The 24,504-nt window shown below is 42.7% G+C and overlaps 2 protein-coding genes and 3 non-coding genes across 7 annotated transcripts in view; 3 read left to right on the plus strand and 2 right to left on the minus strand.

The window, feature by feature from the left end:
• Positions 1-28: 28 nt before the first annotated feature.
• Vmat (Vesicular monoamine transporter) lies at positions 29-23,606 on the minus strand. 3 transcript variants are annotated; one of them, XM_033486924.2, is made up of 12 exons: positions 23,338-23,606; positions 15,637-15,799; positions 14,418-14,669; positions 7,985-8,141; positions 7,713-7,855; positions 7,431-7,613; positions 7,049-7,150; positions 6,774-6,948; positions 5,323-5,374; positions 5,037-5,220; positions 3,636-3,769; positions 29-3,512 (listed from the first exon to the last, which is right to left on the minus strand). In XM_033486924.2, exons 2-12 carry the CDS (start codon positions 15,749-15,751, stop codon positions 3,444-3,446), a joined length of 1,566 nt encoding a protein of 521 aa, XP_033342815.1. In that variant the 5' UTR covers positions 15,752-15,799; positions 23,338-23,606; the 3' UTR covers positions 29-3,443. The 3 variants fall into 3 exon arrangements, with proteins under 3 accessions (XP_033342815.1, XP_033342822.1, XP_033342829.1); XM_033486931.2 differs by lacking the exon at positions 23,338-23,606 and adding an exon at positions 21,531-21,807; XM_033486938.2 differs by lacking the exon at positions 23,338-23,606 and adding an exon at positions 21,537-21,806.
• Positions 4,481-4,551, plus strand: TRNAG-GCC (transfer RNA glycine (anticodon GCC)). Its single transcript has one exon. It is a non-coding gene; the product is annotated as a tRNA-Gly (tRNA).
• TRNAK-UUU (transfer RNA lysine (anticodon UUU)) lies at positions 5,475-5,547 on the minus strand. The gene has a single exon. It is a non-coding gene; the product is annotated as a tRNA-Lys (tRNA).
• Mgat2 (alpha-1,6-mannosyl-glycoprotein 2-beta-N-acetylglucosaminyltransferase) overlaps positions 8,135-24,504 on the plus strand; it is a 33,410-nt gene continuing 17,040 nt past the window's right edge. Inside the window, exon 1 of the mRNA XM_076527101.1 lies at positions 8,135-8,152. The gene's annotated coding sequence lies outside the window, so the exon portion shown is untranslated. The remainder of the gene's footprint in view (positions 8,153-24,504) is intronic.
• TRNAA-CGC (transfer RNA alanine (anticodon CGC)) lies at positions 14,759-14,830 on the plus strand. The gene has a single exon. It is a non-coding gene; the product is annotated as a tRNA-Ala (tRNA).

The following is a 24,504-nucleotide window of genomic DNA, read 5'->3' on the forward strand; positions in this document are numbered from 1 at the left end:
TTATTCCACGTGTAATAGAATGTTCGAATCCTCGAGCGAAACACGTTTATTGGTGCGATACACGATATATCGAACAATACACACATGAATGTAGAACGCATTTACATTAAGAGTAAAGTTGATTAATGCTGGTTGATTCGTCGAAATAAAGCTAGATGCAAAAATGAAACGAAAATATATATTGGTCAAACTTTTGAATATCGTTCGAGAATATTAGACACCAAAAAAACTTCCAGAATAATTCGAATCCGATACCCGCGGGTCTCAATGATCTTCCCTAGCATTCGGATCCGCTTTCTCACACCACTCGCTCACTTTGACAGCATCGTTTATCTAATACAAGGGACATCTTTATTTTTCTCAAATCTCGTTGTCTTTGAACAACTACACAGGCATTAAGTATCGGACCCATACACCAGCTGATTAAGTATTTACGTTACGATCATAGGAAACGAGCTGTAAATCAAATGACGCGTACGTACAGAAACGATTAAATAGGATCGACGTTCGTTCGTTTTGTTTGTTTGTTCGTTGGTCGGTGTAGCTACATAGATTCATTAAATTTCTTCGATGAGAACGTTATATTATCGGTAACGAGAAAACGATCGTTCGTTTCCGTCATCGTTGCTTATTGTCTGTTCACAATAGCAGCTGTCGACAAATTATTCGCTAAGGTTTTCTTCGAGTTTTCTTCGCGCTACACAAAGAGGATACATTGAAAAGCATATTAGAATCGTGTACAGTACACAGTAGTGTATATGTATCGCTTAATCCAGATTCGATATTGTTTGGAGATCAGGGTCGATCGTACCGATTCGCATTATAAAATAGGAAACAGAGGTATCTTCTTTCAACGGTACCATCTATCGCGTTCTCGACACTTTGCATCGTACAGCTACCGATAAAGTGAAAGTCAAATCGTACGATCGTGAACGAAACGGAAACAAAGCGATGAAAACGTGGACGATTACCAACAAGACAGTTGGCCCGAATAAATAGACGCGACATGCTACATTACGCTATAATCCCAAACACGTAGAATACATATATGTACGTATGTCTTTTCGGTATTTACAGAAATCCGAAGGATTCTTGACGCGAGTGCACCGCACCATACATATAGATATACATATATCATAAGTTATAATAGAATAGAATATAGAATAGAATATAGTGGACAGCGTAACATTATGACGAAGCAACGAAGGCGATTCGTCGTTTCTTGGTGCGATTCTTTACCCTCCTATAACACATGGCGACTTTGATTTCGTTCGAAGATTACACGATTTTAAAAATCGCTCGAGATTTCTCGTACTGTTCGCGCCGCGTGTGCCTTGTTCCTTCTTCGGTTTCCGCGTTTTCTCGATGAATACGCGTGGGTCAATGGTTCGTGACGAATTTGCAGATCGAATTGACTCGTTCTTTTCATCGGGAGTAGGTGTGTCGTAACGGACACAACCTCGTGGATTGCATCGAATTCGCGGCGGAACTCTACACACGTAATCGTATTTCCTATCAAAATCGGTTTCCCGTTTTCAAAGATCGCCCCGTTACGTGCCATAGCGTTCGACCAGCTGTTCTCTTCTATTTCCTCTCCTCTCATCTCGACTTCATCTTTTTCTTCCTCTTCGCTTTTCATCCGAGCACGTTATTGTTCCTGGGATGAAAATCGCGATGGATCCCGGAGACTACGCTAATGCACCGTTTCGGGTGCAAATGACGCTACCAGCGTTCTATATAATTTTCATAAGATTATTTACGAGTACAATTCCATTACGGAGATATCCTACATTACACAGTGTGCGTCTATCAACTCGTTATTTTTTTTTTTTTCGTTTAACAATACTATTTTATATAGTCGACCCTATCACGCTATAACGTAAGTAAAGCTTTATCTTCTCCTGTACAGCTTCTTTGTATGCGTTCGCTGTAGCTTGGTATGCATTCGCAGTAGCTTAGGACCCGTACGATCGGACTTATCTACTCGACCGCGATCGACACTACATTACAATGAAACCATTAGAATGGTTCCGGAAAAGTTTCGCATTTTTAACAGATAGACTATAATATCGAGGGCTCTACAACGATTTGAACTACCATGCTTGCGACTATCGCTATCGGAGAAAGAAGTGTACGCGTTATATATGTGTTAACGTGTTCGTCCGTTACGCAAACATACTATACTACAACCCGTTCTATGTATATCATATCGTATGTCATATATCGTGCTATGCATAATAGTATAACGAGTGTAGGAATATACGAACTCGTCCGAGATCCAGCGCCAACGTAAAGGAAGCGTAAATTGCTTGTTCGTGCGAGTTGACCGGCCCGAATTTACATGTACGTGTTTTTCTATGTGATTTGCAAATTCGACGAACGCTCGACGCAAGCGTGTTCAGGAACACCGGTATTACTCGCAACGATCGTGGATCGTTATCGAGGGAATTGTCGATCGCGCGTATCAAGCAATATCAATTTAGGAACCAAAGTAGAAAGAAAGGAACACCAGGTCTGCCGTATCATTCGCGTGGAACCTGTAAATCGCGAAAGCTCGGTTCTCGGGACGGATACACAAGATTCGAGGAAGGACGCTTTGGAGAACTCTTCATCCTGCCTAATCGCTGATTTCGCTACCGGTTTCCCTGCAGCCATTCAGGGAATCCTAATTAGGCGGTTCTCCGTTCGTTAATGGTCTCGCTGTAACAATTCGAGCGGGCTCTCCGCGGCTCCGTCACGAGAGGTCATCGGCGACATTCGATCGACCATCGAATACGATCCAACGATCGAATACCGATCGAACGCGTTCTAATTATCAAACGTACAACTCGATCGACACGCAACGCGCACAATACGTTCCCTGTATTTTGATTATCCTGTCGACGCGATTCATGCTTTGGAACGCACGCACTCGTTATTACCGTCTATCCCGTTACACGCAACTACATACATATTTATATACAATCTGCGTTGAACGAGAGATTAACTGGGATATAACTTTTCGCAATATTGAGAGTCGCTATGATTCCGGTACAGCTTGTTCTACACTTTGTTTTTTTTTCTTGGAACGATGGAAAAGTTACAAACGCTTTTCCAAGACGGTTCTTTTCGGTTCGGTTTTTAGCCCGGTTTTCGAGCACGGTGCTGCTAATATTTTGATCGTCGAGAATCAAAAGAGAACAAATTGATTTAAACAGCGATTGTTGGTACACGCGATCCACGCGTTACCGCGAGACGACCACATTGGTAAATTACTTATAGACGAACATCGAGTTTCAACAACAAGAAGAAAGCATGCTCCGTCATCCTGACTGATTCAACCTCTTCGATGAAAAGGCGCCGAGTAATCGATAATCAATGGAAAAATTTGGCGAATTGCGTCCAGCCGGTGGTTCCTCCGAGAATGACGAAAATGGAAAATTGTTCGTTGAAAGGTCGTGCGTCTATTGCTCCTCTTCCTCGTTCTGGTACGTTACGTAGCGCACAGACGATTTCTCGCCAATTATCAGGGACTGAAACGTAATGGTCGCTAATTGTCGCGTGTTGTCGCAATTGCGAGCAACGTAGATCGTTTGCATGAAGCGTGTTACAGCGTGTTATAGCTCCAGATCTAGATTTGAAATCTGGTCAATTACCTTCTTCTCTTCTTTCGTCGGCGGAGCTCTCAAGAAATACATCAATGGCGCGTAAAGGAAATTTAAGACCGCTATACCGAATAGCATCCACTCGAATCCGATGCTGTTCACCAACGTACCACTTAGCGCAGGACCTGAAAAACGCATGATATAAACACCCGTGACATATTGGTTATGTCAAGGTTATGTCAACTAAGTAATGCAACTAAGTAATTGCCGATTTCAGTTATAGATGTCTCTCACTCCCATTTTTATAATATCCGTAAATGTTATATTATAAAATTATTATTATTATTATTATTATTATTATTATGTTATTTTTTATTATCCGCGAATGTTAGCAACTGGACAAATTGAATGCAGCGGTCAAGGAAAAGCGACCAGAATTGGTCAATCGTAAAGGTGTCATTTTCCACTAGGACAATGCTAGGGCCGCACACGTCTTTGTCCACTCGGCAAAAATTGATGGATATTGGTTGGGAATTGATGTTACACCCACCATATAGCCCTGATCTCGCGCAATCGGATTACCACTTATTTCGATCCCTGGACAACTCCCTTCGTGGTAAAACTTTTAATGATGACGACGCTGTAAAATCTCACTTAACTCAGTTTTTGGCCGAAAACGATCAGACTTTCTACGAGCGTGGAATTTTCAAGTTGTCAGAGAGACGGCAAAAGGTCATCGAACAAAATGGAAAATACATTACAGATTAAACTTCATTCCAAGTAAAAAAAATTTTTTATTTCATTGAACAAATCGGCAATTACTTAGTTGCCAACCCAATACATAAGTTAGCAGCAAGGCGACGGAAATCAGAGTTGGCAGAATTCATACATCGAAAGCATCGGTGGTTCAGTGGTAGAATGCTCGCCTGCCACGCGGGCGGCCCGGGTTCGATTCCCGGCCGATGCAATTTATTTTTGATTTTTTTTTTTATATATTGAGTTTGGTTAAATGCAAAGCAGTTTATACAAACAGCTGATTTGGGAAAAATTGGTTCCATTTTCTAAGGGAAAGTTTTATAGGAATTTTAAGTTGCAAGAACTTTTTAAATGATATTAATCTCAGATTAAAAGCGAAAGTGTTTACGACGGAGTAACATGGATTGAAAGAGAATCGCGTGATTGTTTCGGAAAATCGAAAATGATACGATTGTAAAGGAAAACTTCAAGTCAACTTTAAGTTGTGCATAAAACAGTTACTAGTACTTTCTCTTACAAAATATTTTATCTAATATGCAAATCAAAATTTGTATAAAAAGAAGATTCAATTCCCGGTCGATGCAATCATATTGTGCTTTTCTGACTTTTCATCCATTCTCGATGATTTTGTTCTGTTAATTGCCCTCGTTGTCCGTCGACGCGCCGAAAACTCGATGAAACGGATGGAATACGTACCAATGGCGAAACCTAAGCAGAACGCGACGTCTCCGATAGCGTAAACGCTTCCATAAACAGCGCTATGTCGAATGTCGACTAGATAGCCCAATTCGGGCATTATCGAACTGTCCACCATACCGATAGCGAATCCCAGACCGGCATTGGGTACGATCAAATGGTCGATGCTCGTTGCGAGTGGTATCTACGGGTGTAAAAGATCGTGTTTATCTCGGAGAGGCAGCAGAAATGGCAAAATAGCTTTGCAATTAGCCGATGGGTCAGATCGGATGAAATAGATACTCACGCACATCAGACAAACACCGATAACCACGAGTCCGATCAAAGAAGCCAACCACCTGTGACAAAAAATTTAATTTAATTTAAAAGTAAAGGATAATTGCTGGAACGACGATCTCGACTTGAAACTACGAAAAAAAAAACAAGAAAAAGATATCCCGCCCGAACAGGGACTCGAACCCTGGACCCTCAGATTAAAAGTCTGATGCTCTACCGACTGAGCTATCCAGGCAATGAAACTCTCCTGACTCGTTGCTCCTCAGTAGCATCGATCGCCAGCTAAAACGAATTCTCGAAATACGTATACGTACTATTAGTCTTAAGTACTTGAGTCTCTATTAGGATTAACCCTTAGCACTCCGAACCATTCTGGACGTTGGCTACCAGCTACTCAGCGCCACTTTTCGGCAGAAACGGGCATTTACAGACCTCGTATTATTTAGTATGGTTTTGGAACTAACTAACATATTATAATGATATTGGACTTATATGAATTGGCTGAAATCGAGAAATTTGCAAAAAGATCAATATTTTATTTTTTATAATTTTGTTATTATTTGTTTTATAATTTTGTTTTGTTGTTGTAATCGCTATCTATGCGAACTCTTTCTCTCGTCGCCTTGTTGCTTGGACGATATCACTATCACTGCTATCAAAACGATAGACTAACTGTAGAAGAAAACCTTCTACAGTTAGTCTTTCTAACATATCTGTATAAACGTCTATCTGGAGCTCATCTTTACTACTACTTGTGTCATGAGACTCATTCGTGTTTGAACATTTTGCCATTGTTCTAATAAAAAATATGAATAAATGCATAGGTTGAAAATTTCTATTTGATATTACTAACTCACAAGATGATATTTACCAAAAAAACTTTTACCAAACAATTGATTTACCAAGAGAACAATCACTTTTCCGATTTTCTCACTCGTTAGATCTATTTATACCGCTTGACGCTTCAAACCAGACTGAGTTCAGCTTTGAAAATCTTTTGCTCCAGATTTTATGATTATAAATCTCATTATACAGTGCGTGCTATGTTCGCATACCGATATTTCTTCTACAAACTTGCCTTATCGCTCTTGTCAAATGGCGCCTTTGAAATGCTCGGCCGTCCTGAGCACGCCTCTCACGTTTTCGTCAAAACCCGCTGACATTTCTTGTATATATCTTAGTAATTTTACTATATTTTGATTTGATTTCTTGTGCCATTTCAAGAGAAAACTTCAGGGAAACATTGCATGTCTCAAAAAGTTGCACTGAAATAACTCAGTTCCCCGTAATCACTAATAAACTTTAATGTCCCACGAGAGGGGACATCCGAGTGATATGCTAGAATTACGATGTCCCACGAGAGGGGACAGCGGAGTGCAAAGGTTTAAGTCAAGAGAATCGATATCTTTACAAATAAAAGAATTTGTTAATTATAATTCCACGCTTGTGTTCACCACCGACCTGCCCATTCTATGTCCGAGCGGCCCGAACAGATTAGTTCCAATTAAATAGCTGATGCTTGCTGGCAAAAACGCGGCGCCTTGTTCCCATCTGCTTGCACCCATCGTGTCCATCATCCAAATCGGGAGACTGGGTTCGAGCATAGCTATGCCCATATTGGCGAACGTAATGGCACCTGACACGGGAGATAGATTTTAGGGAGACAGATAGAATCCAGAATAGAATTAAACGGTATCGACGAATCGAATGAAAAAAATTCGGGCGAATGGACGCACCCGCAGCCAGCACGATGTAGGGATCGGTGACCAGTGCTTTCAGCGAAGGTGGGTCCGCTTCGGTGTAAACGACGGACGGTTGAAGCACCAGAAGTTGAAGAACTGAAACATTTTTGACGTTCACTTCTTCACCGATGATTTGAATAAATTCAAAAACCAACTACATATATGGCACTGCCAGAAGCTAGAACGTTTAGTTTGTGTTTACTTTGTATGCTGTAATCATGTGGTTATCATTTTTATTAGTATTATTATTAGGTTGAATTTTTGTAGAAAAATTAAAGGGGCATCTTGCTCGTTTATGCTAAATACAATACATTAAATCTTCTCAAAAAGCTCTGCACGCTTCGAGCGTAGCGAAGCAATCAGGCAAGCTACTTACGACCATCGCCGAGGGCTAACGCTGAAAGTACCAAGAACGGAGCCGATTTGCCAACGAACTCGTACATGATACCTCCGAAGGGCGGTCCGATCAGAACACCAAGGGCTAAACCACCAAGCGCTATGCCCATCGCGTTTCCACGTTCCTTGTCGTCTTGGTACCTTTCGGCCAACATGCCCATACCTGCGGACACGATACAAAATCGGTTGCTTCCGGCCGATAGGATTTTCGCGAAGGAAACGATCTACGCGACCGTAATTACACCTAGTGCCGAATAGTTACCTGACACGCTCGAGCACGAGGACCCAACACCTTGCAACGCCCGGGCCAAGAAAAGGATGCCGTAACTTCGTCCGAACGCAAATATCAACGTGGAAAGGAACATGATGATGAAGCCGGTGAACATGGGTATACTGTAACCGATCCTGCAAGCAAGGGCATCGTTTCATTTCGATACACACGTATACCGCGTGTACTTGTCCATGTGGTAGTCGGGATCGCGAGTCATATCGTAACGGAGCGGGCGTAACTCGTAACAGTTGTGTTTTACTCACTTGTGCGTAAGCGGACCTACGATCGGATTGGCAAGCAGCTGCACGAAAGCTTTCGAAGCAAACATTATTCCGACGGCGACGGTCTCTTCCAACAGTTCTCGATGCCGTTGTTCTTTCTCTCTCCATTCCGTCAAATTCTCGATGGCTGCGTCGCTTTCTACGCATTCGGTAAGTCGTTGGCAGGGCAGAAACGCGGGGAAAATCGGGAAATAAGTGAGCCGTTTACTTTGAAAGTGGCATAAGTCACTTTTTCAAAAAAATCGAGTTAATGGTAACACTAATTACAATTGAACGGTATCTTTTCATTTAAAAAAAATTTGCAATCAATAAGTTGAGAACTATTGAGATTTGTTCGAGAGAAGTTTTGCTAATTAACGGTATAACAAACATGTTTATTTTGAAAGTGGCGTAAGTCGCTGTACTCAGGAAATTAATTGCGGGGTTTAGTGTAAAAGAAATAGAAACGTGTGATAAGTGTGTGTGAAGTATTGTTTTGAATTACTTTCAGTATTTTTAAGAAAGTTGTCATTACTGGACTTATTTTTATAAGTGCGAAAGAATAGTGCAGTTTTGTAAATTATATTATATAATACATATATATTATATATTATATTATGTTATACGCTGGATCTCGTCCTGTTTCTTCAGCAAAATACAAAGACATGATGGTCTTGCTTAATTATATACCCCCAATATACCGCAGTTATTTTAAAAATTTGAAACAAAACACGATTTCCGAGGACTTAATCACTCCTATTGATGACGAAAATTCAATTGAACTGATGTATTTTCATATAAATTACTTATACTTATGTTTCAAAATGTACTAATTATTTTTGTATTTTATGAATATTAAAATAAAAAATACTTAAATCAAACCTTTATATTAAATATGTCCATGGTATAAATTATTATTATATATGTAATTTATTCAACAGTTTTAGTAAATCACTGCCCTTTCAAAACATCACTTCGGTAAAATACGTCGGACAAAATTAATATATGTCAGTCATTTTTCTAAACTATTTATTTTGAAAGTGGCTTAAGTCACTTTACCGTAATGAAAAGTGGTGATTTTTTAATATTTATACGAAATTATTTATACTGAGAAAAATATCAGTATCCTGAGATAACAAATACAAGTAAATCTTCTCGAAAGATAGCATCCATATTTTTAAACGTGTTAAAACGCAAACCCTTAAATATATCGACTTCAAAATAAAGTGACTTATGCCACTTTCAAAATAAACGGCTCAAGTAATCAAGTTCAATATATGTATACTCACGAATCCGTGACAATTTCAATAACCGAGTTTCATTTCATATGTTTCGATTATTACCCGAAAAAGCAGTAGTGTTTTAACGATTATTAGACTGCGGATTTTTATGCAAAAATGTTTCCATCAGTCGCAAGATACAAAAACCATATAGAAATTTTTTTCTTCCATCAATAATTTCTACAAGCCAGAACAAATATATTGACATTCGTAAATACTTTTAACCTGTCTAATGCTTTGCATGATATATATCTATTAATTTTTGTCATAAATGCATACATTTTTTTATCGGTTTCCTACAACTCTTTAAACATCGATTGCATAATATTTTCACAAGTGCAATAACATAATCTAATCTAATGTCTTGCTCCTATCTATAAACTATTATGTATAGAATTTTTGTCATAAACGCATACATTTTTTTATCGGTTTCCTACAACTCTTTAAACATCGATTGCATAATATTTTCACAAGTGCAATAACATAATCTAATCTAATGTCTTGCTCCTATCTATAAACTATTATGTATAGAATTTTTGTCATAAACGCATACATTTTTTTATCGGTTTCCTACAACTCTTTAAACATCGATTGCATAATATTTTCACAAGTGCAATAACATAATCTAATCTAATGTCTTGCTCCTATCTATAAACTATTATGTATAGAATTTTTGTCATAAACGCATACATTTTTTTATCGGTTTCCTACAACTCTTTAAACATCGATTGCATAATATTTTCACAAGTGCAATAACATAATCTAATCTAATGTCTTGCTCCTATCTATAAACTATTATGTATAGAATTTTTGTCATAAACGCATACATTTTTTTATCGGTTTCCTACAACTCTTTAAACATCGATTGCATAATATTTTCACAAGTGCAATAACATAATCTAATCTAATGTCTTGCTCCTATCTATAAACTATTATGTATAGAAAGATTTTCCAGTCCGTTTATCAATAAATAATAAATCAAATATACATACGATTGAAATGTATTCATTCCATATAAGATAGCATTGAACAAAATAAAATAAAAAACTCTCGTTTCTTAACTTTTTTATCTGAGCCTATAAAAAAGAAATCGGTTGACGTTATGAGTTACAACAATTTAAAGATTGCAAAAATCGCAGTTTTATCACGATTTTGACCAAAAACAGGAAGAAATCTGCAGTTTTTTAAATCTTTCAACACCTGTAGCTCGACTCTGGGTTAACTGATTTCGATCAAATTTTCAGCACGCATATGAGTTATCGAGATCTACGAAGGCATTTTAAAAATTTTTTCTAGGCTCAGATAAAAAAGTTTTTTACCCTCGACTTCAATACATCTGATTTATCGTTATCAGATTTTTAAAAGAATTCACCCATCTTTACTGATTTTGACCTTATGTCAGATGCACCAGTTTTATTATGAACATTTTCATTAATCCTTTCAGGTCTCATTTCTGGTAGAGTTACAAGTGTAATTCGTTTCATTTACAATTACGTCTCTAATTACAACGTATGTTTCACTTATCACATCTCGCACATAATAAGCGTTTGGTTCATAGCAAAGTAAAATTCGTTCCCATGATTTTTCATCTTTAGTTTCCCTAACTTTATTGTGAATATAAACAGTTGAACCAAAAATTTTTTAATATCTGAATTTAAATCTCTTACCGTGTCATAATTCAAACGGTGTTTTATTTTTTTTTTAAAGCTTTAGTTCGAGTCAAATTGATTAGAAATGTAACGGTAAGCACTACTTCTTCCCAAAATACTTTATCTAATTTAGCAACAAAATCTTTAAATACAGAAAATACGTATTTATACGTGATCAGATATGTGACACAATAGTGAATGAAATTATCTGTAACTAATAAAAAATAATTCTTGCTATTAACGGTATATGAAGTAATAGGTAGATATGAAGTAATAGTCCGCAAACGTCAGTGTAAAAAATAAACAATGTCTTATCTTTAGCTTTTTCAAAGTATAATCTAATCTACAAGTAATAATGTAATCACAAAGTATGATGCAATCTACAAGTTACACATAAACCACCATTAGGTTCAGTATTTTTAACTATATCAACAATCATTTGTTTCTCCCTAAACTGCATAAATTAACTTTTCCGATATCCATCATCTTCTATACCATAATTCATAGTTATTATTGATAGCATTACGAACTTGTGACATTTGATTGTTTATCCTGTTCGTATTAATTTTAAACTCAATGCATATTAAATTATCTAATTAACATGAACATCTTCCTCATCGAAGGTGATGCACATCCTTACCTACTACATCCTCCTTACGGATAATAAATTATATGGGACATCCTAACAGTAGAGCACATCCTCCACAACACCCTCGATCTCAAAGTTGCTTGTCACGTGGATGTTCCCCTCCCTCGTCATTGTGATAAAAGTTTCGGCCTTTGCGATCCTTATAGGTGGCTTCAACGTTTCGAAGGTTATAAAATAATCGTCTCTACTTATAAAATGGTCTGACGCCCCCGCGAGTCTAGTAGACTCCAGATGTTTCCAAATTTCTGGCTATAAATGTAAAATTTGAACCTTCTGCATGCGATCCGCTCGGTTCTGCCACTTGAACTGTCTGCGCCGTCGTTTTCTTCTCATCATGGTATCGTTGATTTTTCTTATAGTAGAAAACAGTCCTTAATTTTGTGTCCTCTTCTTTCACAATGTTGACACTTTGATATCTGTCCACGTTTGTTATTTTTTAAAGATTGGTTTAACGCATTCATTTTATTTCTACTATTTTTAAAAAACTTTTACACTTCGATCGCCATTATTACACCGTCACAATTAGATGCGATGCAATGTTAACAATAGATGCGTCACCGATAAGGTGTTCCAATTTTGCACCCGCGGAACCCGATAAATATTCGATTATGGTGTTTCTTGCAATCCTTTATGTCGCTAAATTAAATGTCACTTATATGCATTAATTAGCGATAGTTTATATGCAGTTTATAAACTTACAACACAGCTTTTAAATAAAAAGTACAATATCTAAACGTTAACTAGGCCCATAAACTATTGGAAACGGGTGTAGAATAGAACATACACTTTAATACATACTTGTTGTGGTAGGAACTTTACTTCACGACACTTTATTTCACGACACTGCGGATAGCTCTTTACGGAACGAATCTTTAGCAGTGACTGACTTTGAAATCCCGAAAAGAAAACTCGAGTCTCCATGTATACAGGGTGTCCCAAAAATGTCTCACAATCTGGAAATAACGGGTTCCTCGGATCATTTGAAGCAACTTCTTCCTTTACTAAAATTTTCTCCGAAGCACCGTTAACGAGTTATTAACGAAAAACAGTGACCAATAAGAATCGAGTACGGCTGACGCGAGACGACCCAGCTAACCAGCGCACGAAACCCAGTTCCGCTCATTGGCTCGGTCGCCTCGCGCCAGTGAGCTCGCCTCTCATTGGTCACTGTTTTTCGTTAATAACTCGTTAACGGTGCCTCGGAGAAAATTTTTGTAAAGGAAGAAGCTGCTTCAAATGATCTGAGGAACCCGCCACTTTCGGATTGCGAGACATTTTTGGGACACCCTGTATGTATATTTAGGATCTGTCATGGTTAGGCCCTGCAATTCGAGCCTTGAGACAAATCATTGATACTTTGCATATGTTTCTATTTCGCTTAACGGGACAGTTCTGAGAACATTGATTTGTTTTTGCTCTCGAACAATGAGACTATTGTATTGATCATGTATCGATGATCCAATACGATAAATACAATAACTATAGACGCCGGTGAAACTGGTAGCGAACGTGTTAAACAATCTTCTATCGTCAATGTACGCTACTCATTTTAATGTCCACCTCCGTCCTTTTAAGAATACATATGTATTATCATCATTATCATTTATTACTGGACATCGTATCCTTATACAAAATAAAAACTTTCTTCATAAATTTCAACAAACAAAAACAAGATAGAAATTTCGTTCGTTGCTTAACGCTTTGCATTCGAAACCATTTTAACTCTGAATTTAAAATACTTCTTCTGACTTACAGTATTTCCACTTTGTATGACTCAAGTGTATTTTGCATATATGAAATTGAATTTCGTGCAACAATTACACTTTTAACAGTTTTTGAAATACAAACAAGATTGGGCAATGTTAAAAACCTTTTGAAACGTTATTATAACAATTTTAAGTGGCGAGTTGTAGTCATCACTCGAGTGCAAAGGTTTAATAATGTCAGTTAGTTGTTAATACTATGTAGATAATCTTAAACTCTTATAAGCTCTCTGCAGTTTCAGATTTCACCAACCTATTTTTTTATCATAAATGCATAAAATATCCGCAGTCTGTTTATTATCGTTGTAATTATTATATATTACTGCCTTCCAACATCGTTAATTTTCGAAACTATCTGACATAGATTCGCGAGTATACTTGGGAGTTCTGTTTTTATTTCTCAAAGTACCTTGCATTGGGTTGGCAACTAAGTAATTGCCGATTTGTTCAATGAAATAAAAAATTTCTTTTACTTGGAACGAAGTTTAATCTGTAATGTATTTTCCATTTTGTTCGATGACCTTTTTCCATCTCTCTGACAACTTGAAAATTCCACGCTCGTAGAAAGTCTGATCGTTTTCGGCCAAAAACTGAGTAAAGTGAGATTTTACAGCGTCGTCATCATTAAAAGTTTTACCACGAAGAGGGTTGTCCAGGGATCGAAATAAGTGGTAATCCGATGGCGCGAGATCAGGACTATATGGTGGGTGTAACATCAATTCCCAACCAATATCCATCAATTTTTGCCGAGTGGACAAAGACGTGTGCGGCCCTAGCATTGTCCTGGTGGAAAATGTCACCTTTACGATTGACCAATTCTGGTCGCTTTTCCTTGACCGCTGCATTCAATTTGTCCGGTTGCTAACATTCGCGGATAATAAAAAATAACATAATAATAATAATAATAATAATAATTTTATAATATAACATTTACGGATATCATAAAAATGGGAGTGAGAGACATCTATAACTGAAATCGGCAATTACTTAGTTGCCAACCCAAATAGAAAGTTCGAATTTGAAAACAATCGACGTTCAAACCTGTTTGCAAGGTACTCGATCCGATCCCTAGAAATGAGATCCGCGAACTCTTACCGGTCGGATCGTTGACAGGAAGGATCGGCGGGTAGAGAAATTCCAGCTGTGAATCGTTCGATCTGTTCGGCGCGCAAGGACATTTAGGCGTGGTGGTGAAACTCGGGTTCGCCGTCGTGGTCCTGATTCCGTTCGCGGCCATCCGCTGATTGTTAGCGGCCACTGCTCGGGCATGATTCTCTGCTTCGAGGTGCTGGCTCAGGGTCGAGTTCGGGTGCTTGATGTCGTACAGAAATTCCGGTATGATCGGAACTGCAACAACAAGACTCTTCCATCTTCCGCAGTTTCGAGACGAGCTCGCGTTCGACGGGAACGCGATTCGCGAGCCGTGACTTTAACGCGGGGGTGTAACTCAGTGGTAGAGTGTCTGCTTCGCATGCTGAAAGTCCTGGGTTCAAATCCCAGCACCTCCAAACGACATCGATCATTTTTTTTTGTTCGTGGTCGGATTTTTTGATTTCCATTCGACGCGGAGGATCGCGCGGCGGTTGTTCGAGTTCGCAGCGAAGTCGATCGAACCGCGTGCGAAACTGACGCACGAAAATTGCCCGGTCGGATGACGAAACACGGAAACGGGAAGCGGTAACCGAGGCTGCGAGGCCCGGACGAACGTAGGTACTCGACAATGATCCGAGTTCTGTTTAGCAAACGAAAAGCGCATCTCATGATTTGTTAGCGCGCGCGCAGGTGGGGAGAGCACGAGGAAAGCGCGAGAAAAGCGCGAGGAAAAGCTGTTTCGTATACGCTCCATAAATGTATGACCACTTATCTGGATTGCCGGAACGCATTGGACGTCCCCTCGCGTATATTACGTTTTCGACGTCTCCGAACCCTGGAGGGACCTGCTGGAAACTCGTGCCTCGTGAATTAAACATCTTACCGGGCGATAAAAGAAATCAAAGCACATCGGACCATATCCGACGCGCAAAGAGGGGGAAGTTAAACCGCTGGAAAATCCGTAACCGTAAAGTCCGACCGAGTCGAATCGAGCCGAGCCGAGTGTCCAGCAGAGTATGCCGGCTTGCCCTCTGATCCTCTCGGTCTTCCGGTTCTTTCATCGCGGAAAGGACCTCTTTTTGGCGCTAATTCGATCTGCGGCGAACGCGACAACGGCACACGGGAAAGAGAAATAGGCTGAAGCGAACGAACGGCCGAGCATAGATCAAGATTTATTCTCGCGTCGCGTTCTTTCGGCCACATTCTACGGCACGATGCTTACCCACTGCGGTCAGCAGCATGTTATCCAGAAGCAGGGCGATGGCAACGATCACGAGAATCAGTCTGCGCGATTCCCGGCATCGTTGCAACCAACCTGTCCATTCCACGCCACTCATCTTCACCTTTCGCACCGCGTTTGTCTTCCACCTCTTCCGTCGTACCACCTGAAATATAAAAACGCACGATTCTGACAGATGGACGAATAGAGAGATCGAGTTCGATTCGTGCGTCGCGCAGTGATGCGATCTTATGGACGTTCGAGACAGTAATCATAATTTCGAAACTAATTAATTTTCGATCCAAGTAAGTTAATATTTTGTCAAGGAAATGCAAAGATGAATCGATTTCTACATAAATAATATGCAGTCATGTTAAAGAAAAGTGCAATGATTTTGTTCTTTTGTTGAATAAAAATATCTTCTAGCAACATTTAGTGTTGTAATTTTGTTTTAAGAATTATTGGATATACGAAAATATTTGAAAAAATCAGACATCAATAGCATATTGTTCATAGAAGGTTGAACAATTTCTCTAAACCTTTTTAAACTTCTTCTGTGCGATCGTTTAATTGGAACGTGTTCCGAATGAAACGAAACACATCCATTTGTTTGTCATTAGGTAACGAACAAACCCATTTCTTAATAATGTCTTGATTTGTTCTCGAACGCGCTACTAATAACCATGATTAGAATTACAAATGCAGGCCACTGCAAGAAAATTTTGTATAATAATGTCGAGGACAGATCAAGGAATAGTTTTCCGTTGAGAGATCCCAGGACATGTTTTAGCAATTTGGAGGAAAGTTAAGTTAAAGATAATCGAACGTACATAGTAAGTCCTCAATGGATGTGTAACTTCGAGACAATAAAACTGAATATACGATAAGTAAATAAACGATTTCACGATCGAAGTAACAAGTGTTTAATATCTTCAACTGAACAATCCATTCATATTTATATTTATCGCCGTGTACTTTGGATAACTCGATGTTAGAAACACTGCGGCATACAGTAAATTCTCCCTAATTGAAGCTCAGATTGTACAGAAAAATGGACAATTTGGGAAGAGGAGACACGATTATTCGAGCCTTGCAGCTCGTTTTTATAATTGTTGACAATCGGTAACTATAAAAACCCGCCGCGAGACTCGAATAATCGTATCTACTCTTCCCAAATTGTCCACATTTGTGAACAACTTGAGCGTCAATTGGGGAGAACTTACTGTAACGAGCAAATGCTTGAAAAAGCAAAGGCAAGTATTGGCTTGGCAGGAAAGTAATTTCGGTATTTCAATGTGAAATAAAATTCAATTTTTGCTATACATGAAATGAACTTTAATTAGTCAAATATTTTCCATTCTGTTCTATGACCTTTTTCCATCTTTCTGGTAACTTCATGATTTCACGCTCATAAAACTTCTGGTCCTTATCAGTAGAAAAACTCAATTAAGTGCGATTTGAGGCTATCGACAATATTAAAATTTTTTCCATTTAAAAAGTTTTGTAAACTTCGAAATAAATGATAATCCGTTGATGCAAGGTCAAAGCTATATGGTGGATGCGACATCGCTTCTCAACCAAGCTCCTATAATTTTGTACGTGTTGCTAAAGATGTGTGAGGCCTCGCATTGACGTGGTGGAACACGATTCCTTTGCGATTTGTCAATTCTGGCCTTTTCATTTTAATCGCTTCCTCCAATTTCATAAGTTGTTGGCAGTAAACATCTGAGCTGATCGTTTGGTTGCTTGAAAGCAGCTCGTAATACACAACATCTTTACAAGTCCCACCAAATTGACAGTATGATCTTTTTCTGACGCAATTCAGCTTTCGATATGGTTTGTGCTGGTTCATCGCGCTTGGACCATGACATTTTTCGATTAATGTTATTGTGAACGATCCATTTTTCATCACCAGTGATAATTCGTTTCAAAAAAGGGTCGATTGCATTACGTTTAAAATGCATATCGCAAATACCGATTCGTTGTGTTAAGTGAATTTCTTTCAATTCATGCGAAATCCAAACATCGAGCTTCTTAACAAGTCCAAGGCATCTTATGTGATATTCAATTGTTGTGTGTGATACATTTAACCTTTTTGCAATCTCTCGTACAGTTATACGACGATTCGATTCGATTATGGCTTTGATTTTGTCATCATCAACTTCAGAAGGTCGGCCAGAACGTTGGTCATCTTCAAGTGAAAAATCTTCGAAACGAAATTTTTTGAACTAATTCTGACACGTGCGTTCTGTTAAGTAATCGACGCCATAAACTTCACATATCTTTTTGTGAACCTCGGTCGCTTTCTTGCCTTCATGAAAATAAAAAAGTAAAATGTGTCGAAAATGTTCATTTTTGCACTTCTGGTCAAAATTGACAGCAAACTATCAGTTGCAAACAAAACTACGCGGAATTTGTTTCTATATAGTAACCTAAACGTGTCACTATCAAAGCTGAGGACTAATAACTTATAACCATAACAAAATAATGACAATGCAAACATAACGCTATCCCAACCCAATAGATCATTATCCATAGTAACGTCGTGTTTCCTGGGTGTAGAGGGTTACCTTTTTGTTCTTTTTTTCCCCTAATTGTTCGCGTATGAATAAATACCCTAGATTACTTCTTATAAAAAAGAAGAAAAGATATTGATTTTTTGATGTTTTTTTCCATTGCTCGCATCACTGTCCGCCGTTCCGATCGGTCGCCGCGTTCGAGCTGTTCCGTTTAAAACGAAGGAAGTTGTCCGGCTGTAAAACGGATAGAGAATTGGATGTATTGTCCGCGCAAACGACCACGGGGACAATAGTTGCTCGCAGATCCAACACGCTCGTATCGCTCGCGATCGAAAATTCCCAAGAGTTGTCTTAATTAGATTTGTTACGAGCACAGGATTTGTCGATCGGCCGTACGGATCGATCGTTGGGCGCAGGCCCGACAAATAGAATTGGCATCGGACGACATTTAGACCGTTTTTTTTCTTTTCTTTTTGTCGAGCGGCCCGAACACCAGAGGGTCTTTATACGGGAAGATTGAACGATTTTTCCATTCCACGAACTGGAAACGAAACTCTAAGACCGGATCGTCTACGCGTCCCCTCGACGATCGCGGTCTCTGCTTTTACCGGTGATGAAACGCTCGAAACGAGGAAAATGACTAAAGTGCTAGGAAAATGGCCGAACTCTTTGCGAACGTTCCCGCTCGTGTAGAACTCGAATCGGAATGCCGATCGGATCGGATTGGCTCGGCGAGGATCTACTCGCAACGATTATTGCCGCTATCCAGGAACGATCGCGGACGCTTCGATCGCGCGGTGCACAGCCTATGAAGCCTTAACGGCATTAATTAGACGCTTTTAATGGTATCTACGATGGCCTCTCGCGCGACCATTCCGCAGCCCATGCTCTCACCGCTTCTCTTTTATTCGTAATAACTCGATTACTCGATGCTTTTAGCCCAGCTAATTTTCACACGCTCCCCGTGAATAGCAAACCATTAAGACCGTTGAAAGCGACGCCCGCCAACGAATCGTACCACGCCCCCTTTTCGCCGTTATATTCGAAAGCGTTTTCTCGATTTTCAACGAAAGTTCGGGCTTCGTTCAGCCTCTGCGAACCTTGCGAGAAACGCGTTTGTCACTCTCCCCGGGGCGCGCGACGCGTTCTCGCGAGGCTTGGCACCCTGAGATAAGTCGCTCGTTTGATTCCTCCCCCGTCTGGTCAACTGTACCCTATATTCCGCGCTGCTCTCCATCAAACTCTGTCCACCCCCGGTATCGTCCGATCGCGGCCGATCGTTCGATCGGAGACCGCTCTCGGCCGTTTTTATTCCGTCTTTTCCCGCGTCCGTTTCTTGGCGTGTACAAACGCGTGCCCGAGCGGCACTGGGAGAGGTTTCTAGCGCGATCCCACATAATATAATAGAAAATACATAATACATGGTATAGGTTGGGTGCAGACGATATAAGCATAGCCGCGATACGGCACATGGTATGCGGGTGCCTGCGGGGGACGCGAGTCAAAGATTGATAAGGCGGTGGGCAGGGGAATCGAAGGATCCAAGAGAATCGGCGGCCGGGAGGAAGGAAGCCGCGGCGGGAGAGGGGGAAGCAATCAGCATTTCTCTGAAAGCCGGGTCCCCTGGGTGCGTGCATTATTCTCGGGAAAAGCCGGAGAAGATTTTTCTCCGGCCGCTGAGCCGTCCAGCCGCCCACCCGTCGGCGGTCCGATACTTTGCTTTCTCTCCTTTCCGTCGTGTTTCATTCTCTTATCTGTTCGGTAATTACAACGAAGAATGACCGCGAGCGGTTCCGTTGTCGGCTATATTGTACGAGAAGTCTTTATCGGCTCTTTGCTTTCTTTATCGTTCTTTCTAACTCCGTCCGTCCCGCCGCCTGTCTCCCTCTCCGGTTTCCTTTCATTACGTTGTCCGGGTCGAAAAAATTGAATTCTCGCGACAGTCGCGCCGAGTGGCGACATAGCCGAAAAGCGATCGTTGATCGCGCGAACGCGAATTCAATTTTCGATAAGTCGCGTCGCGTCGTCGCGCGAGGCCACCGGAAACGCGAAACCAGGAGCCCGGAATCGATGCTTCGAGAGAGCGTTATCGAGGGAACCGGCTGCTGTCGAAAGGGTTTGACACGGTAGTGGTTTTGCGATTGACAGCTTAGTTGGTTCCGCGTTGATGAAGTGACTGCGGGACCAGCAACTCATCCGACCTCGTTATCCCGATTCGATGGACGTGTCGCGCTATGCCATCGGTTCCCGCCCCTCGTTCTCTCCCTCTCTCTCCTTCTCTCCTCCCATTTTTTTTCGTCTCTTATCAACCCCGTCTACTACGCCCCTTTTCTCGTCGCACTCGCGTTCGCGGCAGAAACGCGCGATCATAATCCAGAAACGAGAGTTCGGGGACCGACGGGACGGGACGCGTCGGAGGGTGCGAGCAATAGCGCCGACTTCAGGAGTGGAAGGGGGGGCAAGCTAATAGAAAAATCGTGTCCGGGCGTCGAGTCGCTCGATTTATCTTAGAATCGTGTCACTGGTCCGCAAGCGTTCCTCCCGGCGCTCGATTGTTATTCCGTCTTTTCCGATGATTTCGCGACGAACGCGTGCGAAAGACGAAAAGTACGAAAAGTCAGGGTGGCAAGGGGCGGGTAACGCGATTATGACGAGACGCGCTTACAATCGCGCCCGATGAAATTCTCGACGAGCCGCGCGCCGTACGCCCGATTCTCTCCACGAAGCAAGTCTGAACTTTGGAAAGCAATTAGTAGTACTGCTGGAGCCGAACAGTCTAGCCGGGAGAGACGGCGGTGCCTACAGTTCCGCCGAGTGAATAGCTTGATCGTGTCTTTGAAACAACTTTAACGCGGCCCGCAATCGAGGGCTGCTGCTCGTGGATCGACGCGATTAGACGCTACCGGATCTCTCGAACGTACCGGGGCGACGTTTCCTTGATACTTCGGCGGGCGGCGCTAACTAGATCCCGTTCGCCGACAATTACGCGCCGTTTCAAACATTGTTCGACCCGTGAAACGCGCGCCCCCTCGTTCCACGGGCCATCGCGGCCGCGATATTCTTTCGGTGAAAATTGTCCGATTTTTCTCTGCGACGAATTCGCGGAAGCGACGCGTGAGAAAGGAACGGGGATGGCGAGAAGAAAAGAAAAGAAAGAAACGTCTGTCGATAGGGTCGATGCCGAGGAGGAGAAAAGAGGGAAGAGAGAAGCTGGCGCGTTTAAAAGGCAAACTGTTGCTTCGCGCCTCAACAAGTTGGTCGTCGACAAGTAAGATTAATCGAGCAACCGATCGGTTCGGCGATCGTCGCGAAGCGTTCGCGCGATCGGCCCGATTTTTCCTGGAAACGCGCGGGAACCGCTTGTTTTCTTACACGTACGTTTACCTTCCGGTTCCTCCTCCGATCGATCGTTCTGCCCTCGATACGTTTCAACGGTTCGCTGTCGGTGGATTATCTAGCTTCTCGGTTGCCGGTGACAGCGGCGTTGCAAACTGTTCGCGACGACTCGCCTAAGCGGCACACATTGCCTTTATAACCAAGTGTACATAAGTAATGTTGCCGTCTGGTCGGCTCGTATCGCGGATCCCGTCTCACCCCGTCCAGTCCGGAATTGTCGCGTCACGACCCTTCTTCTCGTCTCGTTTGTATCTCGTTTCGTCGCGCTGTCGAGAATATTTACGACGAAAGGCGGCCGACCGGGGGGAGGCCGATCGGTAAGCCGGTGTAAACGCACGATTCAGGAAGCTTCGGGATTTTCGAAATGCGTCCCGCAGCCGGGACGAAAACTCGACTCGCTGCCCCTTAATTTCGGAAGGAGAAACGAAGCGAGAGGAGAAACGAAACGCGCGTCGTCGTCGGGGCGAGGTGTTTGCGCGACGAACGGCAGAGGAGAAGGAAGGCGAGAGGCGGAATGGAAATCGAAGCGTCGCCGCTGCTACTTTGAAAGGAGGCGATTGAATACAAACAGGAAAGCGAAATAAAATTACGTGTTCGATATCGTCTAAACGAATTTACGAGGCCCGGCGAGAGTCTCGCAGCTACCGGCTGGAAACGGAATTTGCGTTCCACGGAAATAACCCTGACGATCGTTTCGCCTCGGCTTCTTGCTCGACGGCATCGTAGATTGCCGGACGAGAACGGAAAGATGAACTCGGCACCCGTCGACGACACGGTCAAAGGTGACCGGGGGGGGGGGGGGAGACGGAAAAAGGGAGTATAGGAGGCGGCAGCGATGGTGGAGGAGGGAGTAAACAAGTGTTTGGAAGAGGGATGCGCAAAGAATGCGGAAAGAGCGAGAGAAAAGACGACGGGAGAGCAGAGTGTCCGACGGCGACTTCTCGGTTACAGGGTCTGGCGATCGAGTAATCGTATTATAGCCGGTAATTACGAGACCGCTCGCAGTGGTACAGGAGAAGCCTGCAGCTCGGGCAAAGTACAGGGTAGGGTTATGCAGATTGCTTTATAACCTAGTTACCGATCGCTCTATTAACGTCGCGAGCTTGATACCAGAGATTCCGCTATACCTTTCGAACCACCTTCGAAGGGGCGCGCGCCGAAAGAAGGGGGAAAGATCCAAGGGTGGTAGGAGGATAATATCTGCGCGTCGCGTTCGATATTACTCCGTTCATCGATATTTTCGCTGACATCTCGATCTCTGTTTTTCGCGGTTTCGTTATCGGCGCGCGAAACCCGGTCGCCTCCGCGAGATACCGAGTGGCCGTCGTCCCGTTCGTAGGAGAGAGCTGCGAATGACACGCGGAAATGAGGGTAGAACTCCCCGAGAACGAAAATCTCGATTAGGAAGTTACGCGATCCGTCGCAAACAAAGAGTAGTAGTAGTAGACTATCCGGATGAAGGCCAATTCCGCACGCGAAAGGATCTCTCTCCTCGATCGAGATAAACCGCGAGGACGCGGCCTAAAAAACGTCCACGCAAAATGTAAAACGTGCCGCGTAATCGTGCGCGTAAACGGTAAAGCGAGCGTAATCGATAATAGCGCGGGGCTCGAAGATCGCGAAAGGGCGTCGTCGTCGTCGCGTGTCGATCGAGAGAGGATCGCGAGGCGAGAAATCGAAATTGCCGCGGTCGGGTATCGTTTGTCTCCGCGACAGCGATAAACGAGAAACAGAAAAACGGGCGCCGGTGTTATTATTGCGAGGAGAATAGAAAAAGTTTGTTTCTTACCTATGACGGGCCGGATCTTTGAAAGGTACTGCGGCGATACGAAGATTTACGGCCGGGCAAACGGTGCAGCAGATCGGTTGCAATCGGTGGGTAGACGGTTGGCTGGACGTCGAGGAGCAGCCGTGCTTCCAGGTGGAAGCTCCGCGGCCGATTGAGAGCGACGAGAGCAGTAAGGGTGCATCTCACCCCGATTTTTCCGGCTCGGGGCCGTCGCACTCTCTGCCCACCGTTGTCCGCGTTCGCGTTCGCGTTCGCGTCCGCGTTCACGTTCGCGACTCCGCCGTTTCTTCGCCCGTCACCCTGTGCCCTGTCCCCGATCCCCCTATATCCCCTGTCCTCTATCCCCTATTTCCCTGTACCCTGTGTACCCCCTGTATCCTACATAGTCCGCGCACCCACTACCCGTTAACCGTTAACCGTTAACCGTTACCCGTCACCAGCTGCCCGTCGCTCGTCACCCGTCCTCGTCCTCTATTCGCGATCCTCGAAGATCCAAAGTTTCGCGACCGAAAGCGCATGGTCCATCGCGCCTCCGGAAGCCCCCACTGTTCTCCTTTGCTCCCGCCCCTTTATAGTTTCGCATCGTTCACCGATCCGTTTTCCTCCTCTTCTCTTCGCTCTGTTCCGCCAGCTACCACGTTAACGCTGTCCCTACCCCTAATACTGCACCCCTACCAACTTTATCCCTATCGTCGTCGTCTTCGTCGTCGTTCTACTCCGTTCTTCCAATTCGATGCATCATTCGTCTCTTTCTCTTTCTCTCTCTCTCTCTCTCTCTCTCTCTCTCTCTTTCTCTCTTCGTATTTCCATCGCCTTGATCGCCCCCTGATTGCCTCGCTCGTCTCGCTTGTTTTGCTCGCTTTCGACGTTGCTCGCCCGAGTGCTCGCGAATCGCGTCGATTCGCGCACACCGTTAACGTTGCAAGCGTTTGCCGAAAGTCTGCGAATCGTTTCGACCGAGACGGGCCAAAGGGAACGGAATTGTTCCACCGCGCCTAGGATGCGGAGAGCTTCGTGGTTTTCGGGGGTAGCCGCGATCGTGGAACAAAGAAGTATTCGGCGATAGACCGCCGTACGGATTACGGCGAAAGCGGGGGAGGACGAAAGAATGGGACCGAGCGGATCGGGGGAATGCGGTTCGAGGTCAGAGGGAACGCGAGGCTTCCC

The sequence above is a fragment of the Megalopta genalis genome, chromosome 17, assembly GCF_051020955.1.
Source record: "Megalopta genalis isolate 19385.01 chromosome 17, iyMegGena1_principal, whole genome shotgun sequence".
Taxonomy (NCBI): Eukaryota; Metazoa; Arthropoda; class Insecta; order Hymenoptera; family Halictidae; genus Megalopta; species Megalopta genalis.